Source organism: Gasterosteus aculeatus, chromosome 10, assembly GCF_964276395.1.
Source record: "Gasterosteus aculeatus chromosome 10, fGasAcu3.hap1.1, whole genome shotgun sequence".
NCBI lineage: Eukaryota > Metazoa > Chordata > Actinopteri > Perciformes > Gasterosteidae > Gasterosteus > Gasterosteus aculeatus.
This window is the reverse complement of record NC_135697.1, coordinates 810,989-830,657: the sequence shown is the minus strand read 5'-3', so window position 1 is coordinate 830,657 and position 19,669 is coordinate 810,989. Positions and strand designations below refer to the sequence as shown.

Here is a 19,669-nt window from a genome sequence, read left to right as displayed (position 1 = left end):
CACCCTCACTACAGTTAAGGGCAGCTGTCAGCTGACAGTTTGGGTGGTTCCGCTGGCTGTGGCTAAGCTAACCTCCCTTTGTTTCATAATCAAAGTGCCAGGAGACACACCTGGACCTCATGTCGTCAAGGGGCTACATAAGGAAGATGAAAGGAGTAGTGGGAGAGAAGACAGCTTGGGGAGAAGACCTTGGTAAACCGGATAGCAGCGCTTAAGTTGTGTTTAGGTTTTGCTGGCTGCTGGAATTACCGGAGTGATTTATTTTGTTTCTTTGATTAAAATGTCTCCGAAGACAGCCGCTGCCTCTGCCTCTTGACTGCTGCGCGGCCATTTATTCACTGTCCTCCGTGCCATCCTGTTACATTACCTAGACGTAAAATCTTCTCTCACTGTGTATGTATCCTAGGACAACTCTGCTGTCTCTGTAGAATTGAATGGTATTTATTTTCAGGTCAATCTCTTTGCTGACTTGTTCTGCAACCTCAACAGCCAATACAGCTGCACATAAATCCACCTGTGTATTGTCAGTTTAGGTTGAGGAGCTAGTTTGGACTTATCAAAGACAAATCTGACTTCACTGTGACCATGTTCATTTGCAACCTTCAGGTAAGCCACTGCTGATATTGCTTTCACAGAGGCCTAAGAAAAAACACACAGTTCTGTATTTTGTGCTTTGGAAATCGAGAAAGATGCATATGTGGGTGGGATATGTACCTCCTTCAGTGTAGATAGTGATTCCTGCCATCCTCTCCAATCTTCATATTTGGCCTCAGGGAGACATGCGTCCCATTCTGTGTCTTGGGTCGAAAGCTCTCTGAGGATCAGTCTGCCTTCAATTGTGACTGAAGCCAAAAACCGAGTGGATCAAACAGACTGTTCACTGTTGACAGTACACCTCGACGTGTGAATGTTTTTTTACCCTCGGGCACATGGAATGTGAAAGTGTCCGACATAATATTCCAGCTGACTCCAAGGCTCCATTGAACAGGCGAGTCGTCGGTGGAGAGGTTGAGGTCTTTGATATCCTTTGCTCTTTCCTTTGCCGAGAATGCATCACTTCTGTTCGATTTGAGGTGATCTTGTGCAGCATGATGTTTGACGCAGCCAACATTCTCTGTGTTTGACGTACAACTTCAATGGCCTCAGCTTTGGTTGCAAATGATCTAAGACCATCGTCGACGTAAAAATTTCTCTCAACAAAGTGTCTAGCATCACTGCCATAGCATTACTCTTGGTGCTTTGCTGCCCGCCTCAGACCAAAGATTTCCACCGCCATTCTTCCATTCTTTTCTGAATCTGAGAAGCACTCCAATGAGGCTATTGTTAAGGTCTGGTCCAGAAAGCAACACATCATTCAGTGAGATTCCATCATACTGTGCACTGGAATCAAATACCACACAAATCTGGTCTGGTTTTGGATGGTACACTCCAAAGGTATACCAAGAAGATACCAACATTCTGTCCCTTCTTTGAGTGGTGGTGCAAGCTCAGCATGCTTATTGTCAAGCATTTTTTGCATGAATTCAGTGAAATGCTCTTTCATTCCAGGTTTCTTCTGCAGGTTCTATTTTCGTGGATGGAAGTCTTCATGGTACTGACTGTGTATGCCTTGTGAGCGCCTCCGAGGCATACGTCCCCTATTATGACCCACCCAAGGTCTAGCTTCTGTGCATATGGAGCATCGTGAGGGCCGCAGCTTCTGGTGTTGGGATCTCTGCTCTATCATTTGGAATTTCATTACACTCGGTTAGTGCAGGTAGTGGCATGTTCATTTTTCCATCTATGGATTCCACTGTAAATCCACAGGCCATTCTGGCAGCTGTTTCCACCATTCCTGCACAGGTTATGACACTGCTTCTCTCCTGATGTTGAACATTTCATAAAACTCAGATCTCACTATGCTCACATTGCTCTGGTCTTCTAAAATGGCATACATTTTTAGGTTACGATGACCACTAGGACACACATTCACAATGCAGATCTTTGAGCAGGATTTGCCTTTGAAGTCCTCACCACAAACTTTGGTACACCTTGATGGGCTGCTTTGTCTCCTCCCTCTCCCCACTGTTCTCTGAGGAAGGGAAGAAACTTTGCTGGGACTGTGGAGCAGGACCGTGGTGAAGAGCAGAGAGGTGTTTATCGCTGTGCATTTAATGGGGGTTTCACAGAACTTCACCTGATGAATTGTGGAAGCACGGCAACGAAGGCATATATTGTTCTCTTCCTGTCATCTAAGATCATTTTCCTGAACCCTCTGCATCTCTAAAGAGAGAGGCAGAGCTGTCAACTGATCATCATCTGGTGGTGAGCTGGGTCAGAGGATGGTAAAAGACTCAGGATAAACCTGGTAAACCCAAACGCGAAGTGTGGGTGAACTGGGAACGTCTGGAGGTGGCCCCTGTGCAAAAGATTTTAACTCACTCCTTTGGCAGAGCTTCTCTCGGATTCCTGTGGAGGTAGTGGACATTGAAAACAAAGTGGTATATGTTACCTCTCTTCAAAAAGGGGGACCGGAGAGTGTGTGCCAAATACAAGGGTATCACACTACACAGCCTCCCTGGTAAACGTCTACTCCAAGGTGCTGAAAAGGAGGGTTCCAACCAATCCCTGTGCCCCCAAACCAAGAGCTAATTTCGGGTGCTCTGCAGTAAGTCAGAGTGATTTAGGTACCTCGGTGTCTTGTTTGCGAGTGAGGGTAAGGTGCAGTGTGAGTTTGGCCGGATAATCGGAGCAGCAGGGGTGGTACCAGAGTTGCTTTGCCACACCAATGTAACAAAAATCGAGCTCTGCCAGAAGGCAAAGCTCTCAATCAACCAATCTTCGTTCCTAGAATCACCTATGGTCAATAAGGATGGACTAAAGAACAGGTACAAGCGGCCAAAATGGGTTTCTCCAGGAGGGTGGCTGTATCTCCATTAGAGATAGGGTGAGAAGCTAAGCCATTCGTGAGGAGGTCTGATTAGAACTGCTCCTCCTTTACCTTGGAAGGAGCCAGTTGAGGTGGATTTGGCATCTGATGCCAATGCTGGGAGGATGCCCACGGTTCTAATACCATTGTCAAGTTTGCAGACGACACAACGGTGATTGGCCTCATCAGTGACAACGATGAGTCGGCCTACAGAGAGGAGGTCCAGCACCTGGCGGTATGGTGCGCCGACAACAACCTGCCACTCAACACCAAGAAGACCAAAGAGCTAATTGTGGACTTCCGGAAAAAAACTGGCACACACATCCCCATCCATATCAACGGGACGGTGGTTGAGCGTGTTGCCAGCTTTAAGTTCCTGGGTGTCCACATCTCTGGGGACCTCTCTTGGACCCTCAACACCTCATCCCTGGTAAAGAAAGCACACCAGCGTCTCTTCTCCCTGAGGAGACTGAAGAAGGCCCATCTGTCTCCTCAGATTCTAGAGAATTTCTACCGCTGTACCATAGAGAGCATCCTTACAAACTGCATCTCAGTATGGTATGGCAGCTGCTCTGTCGCGGACCGTAAATCACTGCAGAGGGTGGTGAAAACTGCCCAACGCATCACCGGCTCCTCATTCCCCACCATTGTGGCTGTCCGGAGCAAGAGATGTCCGCGGAGGGCACGTAGCATCGAAAAGGACAGCTCTCACCCCAGCCACATACTGTTTGCCCTCCTCCTCTCTGGGAGGCGCTACAGGGTGCTCCGTTCCCGTACCAGCAGGTTCAGGAACAGCTTCATCCCTGCGGCTGTCACTCTATTGAACTCTGCCCCCCCTGAACTCTGAACTCTGCCCCCCACCCCCACACACACATCTCCCTCAGTGACTGTACTCCCCCCTCCACCCTGGCTTGACTGCCACACACCTTCCTCCAGCCACTGAACATTTGCACTGTTATTGTATATCCATTTCTTACTGTTCATATTGCACAACTATTTCTTACTGTACATATCTATTTATTCACTTATTACACTTTACATATACACATACTCTGCACTTTTTGCTATTTTGCACTTCTCGTTGGATGTTAAACTGCATTTCGTTGCCTCAGTACTTGTACCCTGTGCAATGACAATAAAGTTGAATCTAATCTAATCTAAGACCCAGGACTAGGTGGAAAGATTTTATCTTCACGCTGGCCTGGCAACGCCTTGAGATCTCCCAGTCAGAGCTGGTAGATGTGGCCTGGGAAAGGGAAGTTCAGGATCCCCGGCTGGAACCGTTGCCCTGTGACCCAACCCCGCATAAGCGGATGAGATGAGAGATGTGCTTTTAACCAGATCAACACAACAATCCCGAGGCCCTGATTAAAAGTTAAATCCTTGTTGTTTCATGTTACGCTGTTACAGTGGCAACCCATTCTTCATAGCAAAAAAGCAGTTGCTGTTGAGTGACTAAATATGCTTGAGTCATAACTAAACTGAAAAAACAAACATTTAAAGTTATACTGTAGATGTAGTTTACTCAAATTATTTTAACACTTACAAATAGCAATTTGGCACAAAAGCGGCCTCGACACAACTGCAACCGCTCTGATCAAGTTCTTTGCCAGTTGCAGTCTGTTCCTTTGGATTGTTCTGATCCCAGTCAATGCAGAGAAGGAGCTATCACATACAAATGTGTAAACAAAAGGGCAGTAACTGTCCCAGGTCAGGGTGCTCTAGGTTTCCACACACCCAAAACTGTGTGGATGTTGCAAACCTCACCTTGAGCCACAGTCAGAGGACGCTTCCAAGAGTTTGAGAGGTAGCTCTCTGAAATTGTTTTCTCACCCAAACCCGCTGTGCAGATGTCTCCTCCATGTCAGGAAAGGATTAAAAATATTAAATCAAGTTGGTCAAATGTATTTCTATGGCCAACATGACTGGACAGCAGTAATGCCAACCTGCTCCTCTAACCCGTGTAAAAATGAATTCTGAGGTCCGATTTCTCTTTAAAAAGTATTTTTCACATTGAGTCTGTTTTCTTTTTCAGAATAAAGAGAGAGAACACATGAGGGAACGAGAAAAGGCAGCAAGGGAGAGGGAGGCACGTTACAGCAATGGTCACCTCTTTGTGTCATTGACTGTGTCAGGAACCACACTCTGTACAGGCTGCAACAAGAGTATAACTGCCAAGGAGGCGCTCAGCTGCCCTAGTAAGTATGGAGTTAGTGCACATATACAGTGAAAGGTGGGTAAGTTCAGTCACATATTACTTCAGAAAGACTATGAAGATAGCTATACCCTACATTCCCAAATACCAAAACTGCGCGGAAGAAGGTGTGAGTGGGTGGATAAGAAAGAAGACCTAAAAATTCCATTTGGGTCTGTTTGAACCAACTAGTTTAGTTGCTATTCTTAATTCATTTTTAGCCCAACTCTGATTAAAACTGACCAGGTAGTATTGTAACTTTGTTTTGTTTAACGCTAACCACGTGTTTTCAAACCTTGTCTGTAATCTCGAAGAAGATGGAGAGGAGCTATAACATGTTCCTCTTTTTTTTCAGCATGCAATGTTACTATCCACAACCGCTGTCGAGACACTTTGCCAAACTGCGCCAAAATGAAACAGAGGGTAATACACATGCAACACCACAAATCATCATTACTCTGAGTATTTAAAATCTGACAACCTTCAAGTTCTACATACAGATACTGATTATGACCAATTGAAGATAAATAACACAGAAACATTTCACAGTATATCATTAGAGAGTACAAGCACAAGAGTAGAATTCTATGAACAGAAAGTAAACACACAAAGATGACGCAAAAACAGGGGCTGTATGAAGTATTGGAGGACACAATATCAATCATGCCCCAGGCGTGCCCACACTTACGGTTTGTGAGCTACTTTTCAATCAACCTATAGCAAGCTACCTCCTCCCGTCTGCCGGTCCTCCCGACTACCAGTAGTAACGGTAACCAAACGAGCCTCTCATCTGTCAGACGGGAGGGAACCGTCACAACCATTCCATACATTTTAGGTTTGATTAGAGTCAGCCTGGGTTGCTTTTGAATTAAATTAAATGTGTTTGTTAGTAAGCAAGGATCATAATTAGCACTTCCAAGGTTTCTGTGAGCTCCCGCGATCGACCGCGCATGCATGGTGACATGTCATAATTTTTCCGATGGATCCGATGTTAGGATCGGCACTGCCTTGCGGATTGATCGGTTGTTTGCAATCAACCTATAGTTTTAGACTTTTTTTTCTTCCTCAACATTAATATAATTGAAAATGTACAATAGTAATTCGTTGTTTCTTTCATAGAACTTGCTTTATACATATGTTGATCCTCTTTACACTTTAAACTATCCAAGGCTAAAATACTGGCATGCGTAATTTAACACCAACAAGCAGCTAATACCGTTAGCCTTACGTGCTGACATATAGTACGAGTACATTTACATTCTCATGTGTAAATTAAATCGGTTACATTTTGAGATAAACCTTGTTTGTAGGACAACTGACGAAGGGAAGGCCAGTAGATCTGTTCATAAAATTTCCTCTAGTTTTTTTGAATATGAGATAGGAGCGCTGTTGTTTTTTTAAAGACGGAGTCGATATCTAAATTGTTATGGTATGCAACACAAGATTTCAGAACAAGATATCTCCTAGTGAGACACCCAAGCCTATTTATATATACTTTGTATGGAATGCTATTGTATATGTAACATACTGATTTGTGTCCCTTATTATACAGCAGCAGAAGGTAGCCCTAATGCGGAATAACTCATCTGTACAGAATGTCACGCTCCGCACAAAGAGTGAGAACTTTTCTTACAAACACATAAATATTCATTCTCAAAAATCGTTCTCATTCAGCTATTCCTTTTTTATCTCCTACTGCCATATCCTGTTTGCTTGTCACTCTCCCTTCTGTTGTTCTCCCTTGCTGCAACTCTTTTCTCCACAGCTCCAGGAATGCGTGAACGTCCAAAATCAGCTATCAATCCTTCTGACAGCTTCCGACAGTCCCTGCTTGGATCCCGCCGTGGACGCTCCAGTCTATGCCTGTCCAAGAGTGTCTCCACCAACAACATTGCAGGGTGAGCCACACTTTTTGCCTGAAGCTACGACAAAGTAATATAAAAGGCAGCTCCCGAAGGATAAGGCCTAACCTTGCCCATCCTTTAGTTTTTATTTAAGGACCATTGATGTCCAGTGGATCATCGTTCATCAGTAAATTATACCTGCGAGTCTTATCCTGGTTTCATATATGTTAATTGCAATGTTTCCATACAGTATGTAAACTGGATATTCCTATCTGTGTATCACATTCATGACCAAACATTGTTGTGGTTATCCCCCAGAAAAATGTTCAACTATAAAGCTAGTCTGTAGACTCTCAGCAAATTAGTTAATTAAATAAATCAATTACAAGATAGTTCCTCAACCCAGTAATTAATGCTAGAATCCAATTCAGCAAACATCCCAGGGCAAATTTAATTTTAAACAATTAAGGTATATCATCCATCCATCCATCTTCAACCGCTTATCCAGGGTCGGGTCGCGGGTGCAACAGCTCCAGCAGGGGACCCCGAACTTCCCTTTGCTTCTCTCTAGTGCAGAGATATAATCTCGCCACCTAGTCCTGGGTCTTCCCCGGGGCTTCTTCCCAGCTGGCCGTGCCTGGGACACCTCCCTAGGGAGGCGCCAGGGAGCATCCTCACCAGATGCCCAAACCACCTCAACTGGCTCCTTTCGATGCAAAGGAGCAGCGGCTCTACTCCTAGCTCCTCACAAATGGCGGCGCTTCTCACCCTATCTCTAAGGGAGACGCCAGCCACTCTCCTGAGGAAACCCATTTCGGCTGCTTGACCTAGTTTTTTCAGTCATGACCTGTCCTTCATGACCATAGGTGAGGGTAGGAATGAAGATTGACTGGTAGATTTGCGGTAAAGCGAGTGCGATACCGCCCTGCTGCTCCGATTCTCCGGCCAAACTCACACTCCATCTTCCCCTCACTCGTAGACAAGACCTCAAGATACTTGAACTCCTTCACTTGGGGTAAGGACGTGTATATACTGTCTTCCAACCCCTCAGTTTGCTTTTTCACGCTACATGATATTATTTATCTATCCATCCATACACTGGTAACAGTGCCCATCAATAACAAACATTTACACACCGTAGTCATAGCTCAGAAGCAATTTTGGGATTGAGTGTCTGGCCTGAGGACACATTGACCGGCTGGCTAGTGGATTTGCGGATCCTATGAATGACCACCTTGCTCTTCACTGAGCCACAGTTGGCCAACAGAATACATTTTCAATCTTCATTTATTTTAATTGTAGGTGAGCACGTTCCAATTGGCTTGAGTCCCAGAAGAAAAGTCAGGACATGTTGTATCCAAATGCATACCAGGCAGGCAGTTCATGCCTGTCCTACCAGCTACCAATATGTGTGTGTGTGTGTGTGTGTGTGTGTGTGTGTGTGTGTGTGTGTGTGTGTGTTGTAGGACCTTGAATGACGACTCTCCCCTCGGGCTGCGCAGGATCCTTTCCCAGTCTACAGACTCCCTCAGCTTCAGGACCAGAGCTATGTCAGTGGAGTCGCTCAATGATGACGGTATCACTACTTTCAACCTATACATTACATAGTAAAATGGCTGGGAAATGTGACATTGTGGAGAGAGGTATTGTGTGGCTAGATAAGGTGTGATGTGCAGCAGTGGAAAAGAGGTTTTAATTACTGAATTCCTTTATGGTAAAGTGAGCAGTGTGACAGACAAAGCAAGAGAACTTTGCTGGGTCAAGCCCCATATGTTTTAATGTAGTCTTTGTAATGCTTGCAGCTGTGCTCCCAGTACTGAACTCCCCTTAGGCTGGAAAACTGGGGATAGGCTTGTCAGGTGCCTTTAGATTATTCAGATGATTGAACTTCCTGCACGCTGGGTTTAGCTCTATAACCAGTCGCAAATAAACCACGCTTCATGAGATAATCAACAACTGTATGTCAATTCTGGTCAATGCTTCATTTAATTCTGTATAGTTTATGAAAAAGCTTGGGTTTTAAATTTACTTTTAATTTAATTTTCTTCCTCTGGGCTTAGGGCTTTTACAAAAATGAAAGAGACAAAAAGAGAGAAAGAAGAAAAAGTATAATAAAAACAAAGACAAAAATAGGAAGACATATTTCTTTTGTAGAAACATTTATGGCCTAAATATGTCATACATACAAGGAATTTGACTTGGCGGTTGGTGCGTGACAGTAGACACTATAACAATAGACAACAAGACAGCCGTGCACAAATAATAAAATGAAATGAAATGCTAATGCTATGGGTTAGTAGAATAAGGCTATGGGTTAGTTTAAAATAAGAGAATAAAGTTTTAAAATTAAAAAAAAAATTAAAAATATTTAAAGAAATTAAAAAATAAAGTGCACTAGCGAACAAGTGACAAAAGTGACGAGTGCAGAATGAAAGAAAGTGACCGGTGGAATGTCAGAGTTAGTCAGTAGGGGACCGGGCTCCACTGATGAGCCCCACTGCAGACGGGAAACTGTGTCTTAGTCCTGATGGACCTCAGCCTCCTGCCAGATGGAAGGAGCACAAAAAGGTTTTGTCCGGGGTGAGTGAGGTTGGCTACGATCTTTTTAGCTTGCTTCAGAGACCTAGAACCGAACAAGTCCTGCAGGGACGGCAGATTGCAGCCGATCACCCTCTCTGCAGAGCGGATGACACGCTGCAGCCTGCCCTTGTCCTTGGCTGTGGCTGCAGCGTACCAGACGGTGATAGAGGAGCAGAGGATGGACTCGATGATGGCCATGTAAAAGTGCACCATCATCGTCTTTGGTAGGTTGAATTTCTTCAACTGCCTCAGGAAGAACAACATCTGCTGAGCCCTCGTGGTTGTAGAGCTGATGTTTAGCTCCCACTTGAGGTCCTGGGTGAGGATGGAGCCCAGGAAACGGAAGGAATCCACAATAGTGACTGGGGAGTCGCACAGGGTGATGGGGGAAGGTGGGGCTCTGTTCCTCTGGAAATCCACAACCATCTCCACTGTCTTTAGAGCGTTGAGCTCCAGGTTGTTCTTTCACAAGTTGTTGTGCACCTCAACAGTGGGACAGTTGAGATCCACTTTTTTTGTTGTATTGTAAGTGACTGGTTGAGGTAGTGTTCCTATTGAGATGTGATTAAAAATCAAGTTTTTCCACTGTGCAATGTGTATATTGTTCCCTGATTTCCAGTTCATGATAGCAATAGTTATGGCCATGAGGAGTAATCTGCGGTTTATTTCGCAGAGGTTTATTGTTGAAATGTGACAAGGCAGCCCAGGAAAACAGACAATAAACCAGCAGTGTGAACAGATGTCTGACGTGAATCCAATTTTAAACAGTTTTTGCCCAGTGTATACTTTATTAATTGCAAATATAGATTATATATATTATTGCAGATTTGAGTCCAGAAGTCAAACTCCCATTTTCTGGAGTTACATTTTTTGAGGAGGTGATATTAATTAATTGATTGTACCCAATGTCGGACATCTGAAACAACTGAAGATGTGTTTCAAATGAGTGATGCCTTGAGTGGACCAGTTGCGGAAATTAAGATGTTTATTGTGGCTTGAAGGGTCGGGATTGTTCCATATAAGAGTGAAATTTGAAGGTGCAAAAGTGATGTTTGTGATTTTGTGAAATTTACACCAGGCTGTCAGAGTTTCTGTTTTTTGTAAGTGTTTTCAAACAAGAATGGCATATAATGGCTTGGCTGAGGAAAGGTAGGTCTGAAATCTGAATGTCCTTACCAACTGTGTTCTATATCTAACCATATGTCTGATTGGGGTGGATCCATTTAAGAATGTATTGAAGTTGATTGTCTAGTGAGTAATGTAAAAAATGTGGGGCCTCAAGTCCTCCTTGTGTTTTTTTGTGTTTTATTCTTTGTGTCTTTTTCCAGTAGAATTGATTGATGATTGAGTCGAGATATTTGAACCAGGTGTGGGTGGGTTGAGATGGTGTCATTATGCTATTCATAATGACACCATCTCAACCCACCCACACCTGGTTCAAATATCTCGACTATAATTTATCTTAGGAAGTACTGCCATTTTAACTATAGCTATTCTGCCCATAAATGATAGTGGTAGTTGAATCAAGCAGGAGGTTGTCAGTCATCGTTTTCAATAGCGGAGTAAAGTTAAGTGTTAAAGGTTCTGACAACCTAGCGGAAATATTTATTCCTAAATACGTCATGGCACTAGTACGAAAAGGGATAGGTGGTGCATGGGCTGCCCCATCCCAACTATTGCTGTAAAGGGAGGATGGATGATTTATTCCAGTTAATGGAGTGGTCTGAGATATTAGAGAATGATTCAATAACTTTGATATTTTCTTGTAAGAATGAGTAAGGATTTTGGAGGAAAAGCAGTATATCATCTGCATAGAGACTAATCTTGTGATGGATATTACGTGTTTGAATTCCTTTTATATAGGTCATGTAGTGATGGTTTTAATATCTAAATTGATGAGTGAAATAGGACGGTAACTAGATGGAAGAGATGGAACTGTTTGGTTTGAGTAGGAGTGATATACAGGCTGTATTCATGTTGGTTGGAAATTACAAATTTGTTTTATTTCAGTTATCATTTGTTTTTAAAAGTAGAGCTAAAATAAACCTAAAGTGTTTACAGAACTCAGCAGGGAAGTCATCAGGTCCCGGAGCTTTGTTGTTGGGCAAGATTAAGGGCAGTAAAAAGTTTTAACTAAGTTAGTTTGTTCTTGGTTAATCTGTGGTAGATCAATACCGTTAATAAATAAGTTGATGTCTTCCGGATTTGGGTTCTTTTTTGATGAATATAGATTGGCATAAAAACATCTGAAGATTTTATTTATGTCATTGGGTGAATTGGTGAATTCCCTGCTGAGTTGATACTGTTTGTTTGTTAATTTGTTTTGGGTTTCCAATGTTGTGTCACTTGCATTAATGATTTCAAGTCACTTGCTTCGTTGTTCCAGTTGAGCTTCTTGTTTTTCTTTCTTCTTTTCATAAATGTCGATTGAGATGATTGTTCCTCTTAAAACTGCTTTCCCTGTTTCCCACAGAAGGGTCGGTGATGACTGGGGAATTATATATTTCTAGGAACGATGCCCACTCTTTTTTAACTTGTTCAAACCGAGGATCTTGGACCAGAGACATATTGAAGCGCCATCTAGTGACAGGTTTAGGTGTGATAATGCTGTTCCAAACAAAAGTTATAGGGGCATGGTCACTGATAATGATAGGATGGATTTTCGAATTTGGATTACTGCTGGGGAAGTCAATATGTGAGTATGAGTGGTGAATTAAAACCAAATATATATGTTTATAATGCTAAAACGGCCTTCTGGATCAATGATGGTGATGTTGTGAATAAATGAGACTTAAATAAAATGCAGACCCCTCTTTGTTTAATATTGCAATTAACCGAAAATTAGTGAGGAAATTGTGAGGATTCAAATTTGTGGTGGCCTGATTCTAAAAGGTGTGTTTCTTGTACTGCATATGTTTTTAGTTCAGCCAATGATTCAGAACTATTTTGCCTGAGAACAAAAACATGATAACAATAACGCGTACAGAAAGAGACATAAATAGGAGCGTGGAAGCAACAACGTAAGTAACACAATACATAAAACAAAAATACAACGAAATGTGTGAACCAGATTGAGGTTCATCACATCCTCATCGCGGTACAACTGTTCCCCTATGTATCCAGTGATATTATTGCTTTCTTTCCCACATCATGTGTCTACGAATGGGAAACAAAACGTTGTTGCATGATTTCTTGTGGGTATTGATCTTTGGAGACAAAGCCGGAGAGTTTGTTTTCAATGGACATGAGTATGTTGCTTACCTCGGAGCGGCATGGTGGTTTTGGAGAAGTGGATGGACTTATACCTATGCTGGAGTGTGAATTAGGACGGGCTCTTTTGCCTAGTGAAATTCATGTCTTTTCAAACTTGTCCATGATGCAGATACGTTCGAAGCACTCATCAATATATTCCTCCAGATGGTCCAGGGCCCTGTTCATTGTACGTGGTTCAACTAAGTCAATCAAATGTCCCATTATCCAGCTGAGGTGGTTCAACCTGGGATGGTTATCTCGGTTCCTCAAAACTTGAACAAGATGTCAGTCATCAGAATAATCGCGCATGTCCCACATTAGAAGGCGGAAGAGTCAATCACCGAAACCAGGATTTTTTAACACTACAGCGGCAAATAAACTTAAAGGAAGAGCGTCTTTATTCTCCGCTGACGAGCGGATAAGCGGTATGTGTATTTGAATCATTCTGTCAGATGAATTGTGTATTGTACATCTTTGACGTTGTTCATACTGTACATCCATTGCAGTTTGTCCGTTCCGGGGAGGATCCTCCTCTGTCTCTCTAAAGGTTTCTTCCCTTTACTCTCCCCAATCGAATGCTTTTTCATTGTGTTAGGGTTTCTGGACAGAGGATGTTGCATGTGTACAGACTGTAAAGCCATCTGAGGCAAATTTACGATTTTGTGCTATTGTCAGGGATTGCGGGGGAGGTAGGACTCAGACGCAGAGTTAAAAAACAAAAGGGACTTTAATAGTCAAAAAGGTTAAAGCAAAAGGCCAAGGGGCAAAACGGGAGACAGGAACTGCAAACGACGAGAGACAAGGACATGCGTGGCGAAAGACAATGACGCGACAAGTGACAACAGACACACATGGCTTAAATACACTAGGGAGGTGCAGGTGATTGGACACAGGTGGAAACTATTAGACGATCACAGGGGATGACATGACAAGGCAGGAAGTGAAGTTACCCGGGGACACGAGTGGCAGAAAACTACAAAATATAACATGAAGTGAACCACACCGTGACAGTACCCCCCCCTCAAGGGCCGAATTCCAGACGGCTCATACTAGAGCGGACAAGGGGTGGGAGGGAGGGAAACCCGGGAAACTCTGGCGGGCGGCCCGGCGACCGGGGAGCCTCTGGGGGTCGGCCTGGCGGACAGGCACACTGCCGGGGAGCCTCCGGTGGTCGGCCCGGTGGACGGTCATTTGGCCGGCTCCGGAGCGGCGACTGCAGGGCACGGAACGTCTCTGGAATGGCAGGCTCTGAGACACGGGAAACCTCCGGGGTAGTCGGCGGTAGCTCGGGGACACGGAACACCGCCGTCGGCTCTGGGACACGGAACACCGCCGTCGGCTCGGGGACACGGAACACCGCCGTCGGCTCGGGGACACGGAACACCTCCGCAGTCGCCGTCGGCTCGGGGACACGGAACACCTCCGCGGTTGGACACGGAACACCTCCGCGGTTGTCGTGAGGATGCAGGAAGCCGGAGTTGCCAGCTGGAGGGAGCGGGAAGCCCCCGGAGTCGCTGTTGCAACCCCTGCCATGACCCCCCCCCCCCCCCAAGGGCCGGATCCCAGACGGCCCTCAAATTGCCAACGGGAGGGAACCTGAGTCTGGGAGCGGGGACCAGAGGCGTCGGAGTCATGAGTCTCGGGGCCGGTACCGGTCGGGTCGGGTGCATGGATCGTGGGGCCGGTACCGGTCGGGGGCATGGATCGTGGCGCTGGCTCGGGTGTCGGGGGCATGGATCGTGGCGCTGGCTAGGGGCATGGATCGTGGCGCTGGCTCGGGGGCATGGATCGTGACGCCGGTACCGGTCGGGTCGGGGGCATGGATCGTGGCGCCGGTACCGGTCGGGTTGGGGGCATGGATCGTGGCGCCGGCTCGGGGGCATGGATCGTGGCGCCGGCTCGGGGGTCGGGGGCATGGATCGTGGCGCCGGCTCGGGGGTCGGGGGCATGGATCGGGGCGTCGGCTCGGGGGTCGTGGACCTGGATCGGAGCGTCGGCTCGGGGGTCGTGGACCTGGATCGGAGCGTCGGCTCGGGGGTCGTGGACCTGGATCGGAGCGTCGGCTCGGGGGTCATGGGCTTGGGTCGGGGGGCCGGGACGGGGATCTGCTGCGGCCCAGCGCTGGACATTGTGCGCTGCGACCCAGCAGGGTCGGGATGTTGCTGCGGCCCAGCGCTGGACCATGTGCGCTGCGACCGAGCAGGGTCGGAACGTCGTCTCGGCCCAGCGCTGGACACTGTGCGCTGCGGCCGAGCGTGGGGACCGTAGGTAGCCTGGAGCCGGACCGCAAGGTCCATCATCCGCTCCCAGGAAGAATCGCCGCCGGACGACCACGAAATGGCCTCCTCCTCTGGGGACCATGTGGTGGGCGGCGGATGGTGACCCAGATGCCTACTGAGGGCTCCAGATGGGGAGACGGAGTAGTACAGGTACCCAGCTGGAACCCCCGGGAGGACCTTTCCCCCATTACGAGCAGCCCGTTGGAGACTCCGTGGACCGCCCATTGCCAGACGGGTTCCCCTGAACTCGTCCAGGTGAAAAAACTCTGCTGAGTCCTTTTTTGGTCGCGTCATTCTGTCAGGGATTGCGGGGGAGGTAGGACTCAGACGCAGAGTTAAAAAACAAAAGGGACTTTAATAGTCAAAAAGGTTAAAGCAAAAGGCCAAGGGGCAAAACGGGAGACAGGAACTGCAAACGACGAGAGACAAGGACATGCGTGGCGAAAGACAATGACGCGACAAGTGACAACAGACACACATGGCTTAAATACACTAGGGAGAAAACTACAAAATATAACATGAAGTGAACCACACCGTGACAGCTATACAAAATAAAATTAATTCAATCAAATAATCATGGCAAGAACCGACACTATACTTTGTATAGCCCGAAATCGCAAATTAGAAATTTGCCATATCCGATATCCTCTGTCCCGAAACCCGAAAGAGTTCGAGGGTTACCGCCCCTTGATGCACCTAAGACCTTGAGGCCACAACTCACCGCCGCGGCTTCAGCAATGGAGGGTTTGAACATAGACCACTCTGGTTCAATGTCCCCTACCTCCACAGGAATGTGAGAGAAGCTCCGCCGGAGGTGTGAGTTGAAAATCTTTTGGACCGGGGCCTCCTCCAGACGTTCCCAGTTCACCCTCACTACACGCTTGGGTTTACCGGGTCTGTCCCGAGTCTTCCCCCATCCTCTGACCCAGCTCACAACCAGATGGTGATCAGTTGACAGCTCTGCCCCTCTCTTTACCCAAGTGTCCAGAACATGCGGCCTCAGATCAGACGATACGATTACAAAATCGATCATTGATCTTTGGCATAGGGGGCTCTGGTACCACGTACACTTATGAACATCCTTATGTTCGAACATGGTGTTTGTTATGGACAATCCGTGACTGGCACAGAAGTCCAGTAACAAACACCTGCTCGGGTTCAGATCGGGGAGGCCATTCCTCCCAATCACGCCTCTCCAGTTATCTCCATCGTCGCCCACGTGCGCATTGAAGTCTCCCAGTAGGACTATGGAGTCCCCTACTGGAGCCCCATGCAGGACTCCAGGACTCAGGCACCACCCGAAGGCGTAGGGAGGCGACCCTTTTGTCCACTGGGGTAAACTCCAATGTAGCAGCACTCAGCCGGGGACTTATGAGTATCCCCACACCCGCCTGGCGCCTCACACCATGGGCCACTCCGGAGTAGAATAAAGTCCACCCCATATCCAGGAGTGTGGTTCCAGAGCCGAGGCTGTGCGTAGAGGTAAGCCCCACCAGATCCAACTGATAACGCTCCACCTCCCGCACAAGCTCCGGCTCCTTCCCCCCCAGAGAGGTTACGTTCCACGTCCCCAGAGCCAGCATCTGCCGCCCAGGTCTGTTCCGTCTAGACCCCCCACTGTCACTGCCACCCTTGTAGCAGCGCACCCGACCCCATCGGTTTCCTCCACAGGTGGTGAGCCCATGGGGAGTAGAGTGTTGGGCTGCCGCGTCACTCCTTCGGGCTGTGCCCGGCCGGGCTCCGCGGTAAACCCGGCCACCAGACGCTCGCTGTCGGGCCCTCCATCTGGGCCTGGCTCCAAATGGGGGCCCCGGGCTTCCTCCGGGCCGGGTAACTCCTTCCCTCTTCCGTTTTTTCATGGGGGTCTTGAACCATTCTTAGTCTGGCCCCTCGCCTGAGACCACTTTGCCAAGGGTAACCCTACCAGGAGCACAAGGCTCCCGACAACACAGCCCTCAGGTTCATAGGGACACACAAACCTCTCCACCACGATAAGGTGACGGTTCCCAGAGAGAGACAGGACACTGAATTTAGAGCAGAAGGAATGGCTTCTTTAAATGAAGCTACAGCGGTATCCGATAAGCGTCGACTGTACAAACCCTTGGCAGAGGGAGGAGATTCCGGTAGAAGAAATTCAAAGGTTATCAGACAATGGTCCGACAGGAGAGGGTTCTGTGGAAAAATTGTTAGATGTTCAATCCCAATCCCATACACAAGCACCAAGTCGAGAGTGTGGTTAAAACAGTGAGTTGGTTTATTTACACACTGACAGAAACTAATTGAATCTAACAATGAAAGAAATGAAGTACCAAGGCTGTCGTTATCACCATCCACATGAATGTTAAGATCACCCACTATAATTATCTTGTCCGTTTTAAAGGACCAAACTTGTTAAGAACTGTGAAAATTCAGATGGAAATTCTGAATAAGGACCTGGGGCCCTGTACACTATTACAAAGAGAACCGGCTGGATTATTTTCCAGGTTGGTTACGAAAGACTGAAAACCAGGCTTTCAAATGAATTATAATCCATCTTAGATTTAAGGCAGGGGTGTCAAACTCATTTCAGTTTTGGGCCAGATACTGTCCATTTCGACCAATATGAGTATTAACATGACTCAGAGGAGTTGCTTCATTTAAGCAAAAATATTCCTCATTCGATAGCCACGTTACAATAAGTAAAATATATCAACATGGTGATCAGAGTTCATTTACAACAGCTTTAGATGACAGAGATCTAATATTAAAAAGTCCACCTTTGATCCTCCTATTTTGTTGCACTGTTGCATTATTGGTTTTAACTTTGATTAAAACTCTGCTTCCTGGTCTGAACTTTGGGTCATGATTAAGTCCACTAAGAAACTGGGTCAGATTCTTAGAAATAAGTTCAGCTCCATCCAAAGTGGATGGATGCCGTCCCTCCTAATCAGACCAGGCTCTCCCCAAAACGTCTTCCAGTGATCAACGAAGCCCACATTATTTACTGGGCACCACCTTGTCAACCAGCGGTGGAATGACCACATGCGGCTGTACATGTCGTCACTGATCAAGCTTTGGAGGGAGCCAGAGAAAACTACGGTGTCCGACATTGTTTTAGCGTATGTACACACCGATTCCACATTAACTTTATTGAGCTCCGAGTGACGTAATCACGTGATGTTAATGGCCTGTATATATACAGTATTCGGTTTAAAAATCCTGAATTCTTAAAATGCAGCACAATCAAAAGTACTGTTTCCTCTTACTGTTATGTTCTTTTTTTCAGGCATATCCATTAGATACATGTTTGCAAAATTCTGGTGTATAGCACTACATCATACTAAAATCAACATTTTAGCATATTTTAACGTAGTGTTCAAAGTAAAAACGCTTAATATTTCCTATATGTAATACAACATGCTTGAAAGTTTCAACCTCAAGATACCAGTTCAGCAGAAGCTTTTTGCCATAGTTAATTGGAATATTACAAGAAAAAAAGAACAGAGAACTTTTTTTGTGCAGATATCATATTTGATAATAATATATTATAAAAGTTTTTCCCTGCGTAACAGGATAGTGATATCCCTTATTGACGGTGTTTAATTGTAATGATACAGGCACATTCTGTAAAATATTCGTGCTTCTCTGCAAAACCTTTTCATTATTAAATCAAAACATCTTATTAAATGAATATAAGTAATGAGTATAGGTAACACAACTTAAGTATATCTCATTCCACAAATTGATGATGCACAGTTGATAGTTAGTCAGGAAGTTTTTTCATTCTATGGAAGACTCAAAAATCATTTTTTCGCCTGTGATCTCTGATGTTCTTGTTGATGTTATTTTATCTTATTTAGGAGATATCTACTATACTGCAGTATTGGAGGATCTGGAAGTGGAGGGTCAGGACTTTAAAGCTGACTCATGGAGCATGGCTGTGGACACCAGCTATTTGCAGACACACCGCAAAAACATCATCAAGAGGCAGGATGTCATCTATGGTGATATATATATATTTTTTTTACGCACGAATTTTATGTTTTGCTGAAAATACAGTAGCTGGAAGTTTTACATGTACATTGATGGTATTTACCATAGCAAGACTTAAAAAAGAATGCCATGTATACTTTGGCATACTATACTTTCATTGCCTATGCTGACTACTACATGACGTGTGTGTGTTGTGCGCGGGTGTGTTTGTGTGTATTCGTATGTGTGTGCCTCTCTCTCAGAGCTGATTCAGACAGAGCTGCACCACATGCGAACGCTGCATATCATGGAGAGGGTGTTCCGGCAAGGCATGCTGGAGGAGCTTCAGCTGGACCTGTGCACCGTGTATGCCATGTTCCCCTGCCTGGACCAGTTGACCAGGATACACTCCCATTTCCTGTCTCAGCTTCTTCTGCGGCGCAACAGCAGCCTGCAATCTGGATCCAGCCGCAACTTCACAATTCACCAGCTTGGGGACATACTACTAGAGCAGGTTTATACCAAAGAAAATAATCAAAGAATTAAGACGGGAAGGCGCATAATTCAGGCTTAAAACAACAACCCACCTTTGATTGGTCGTTAGACGATGCTTCTATATAGTTGATCTATTATCTCTTTAACCTGAAGTTACCTCGCCAAC

At 45.7% G+C, this 19,669-nt stretch overlaps 1 protein-coding gene across 2 annotated transcripts in view; it reads left to right on the top strand.

Moving 5' to 3' along the window:
- The window catches only part of arhgef2a (Rho guanine nucleotide exchange factor (GEF) 2a), a 55,603-nt gene that overhangs the window by 2,944 nt on the left and 32,990 nt on the right, over positions 1-19,669 (top strand). For both annotated transcript variants that reach the window (XM_040188299.2, XM_040188300.2), the window contains exons 2-8: positions 4,944-5,106; positions 5,458-5,525; positions 6,655-6,718; positions 6,868-7,000; positions 8,413-8,522; positions 18,897-19,040; positions 19,272-19,522. In XM_040188299.2, the coding sequence (XP_040044233.2) occupies positions 4,944-5,106; positions 5,458-5,525; positions 6,655-6,718; positions 6,868-7,000; positions 8,413-8,522; positions 18,897-19,040; positions 19,272-19,522 (933 nt within the window). The remainder of the gene's footprint in view (positions 1-4,943; positions 5,107-5,457; positions 5,526-6,654; positions 6,719-6,867; positions 7,001-8,412; positions 8,523-18,896; positions 19,041-19,271; positions 19,523-19,669) is intronic.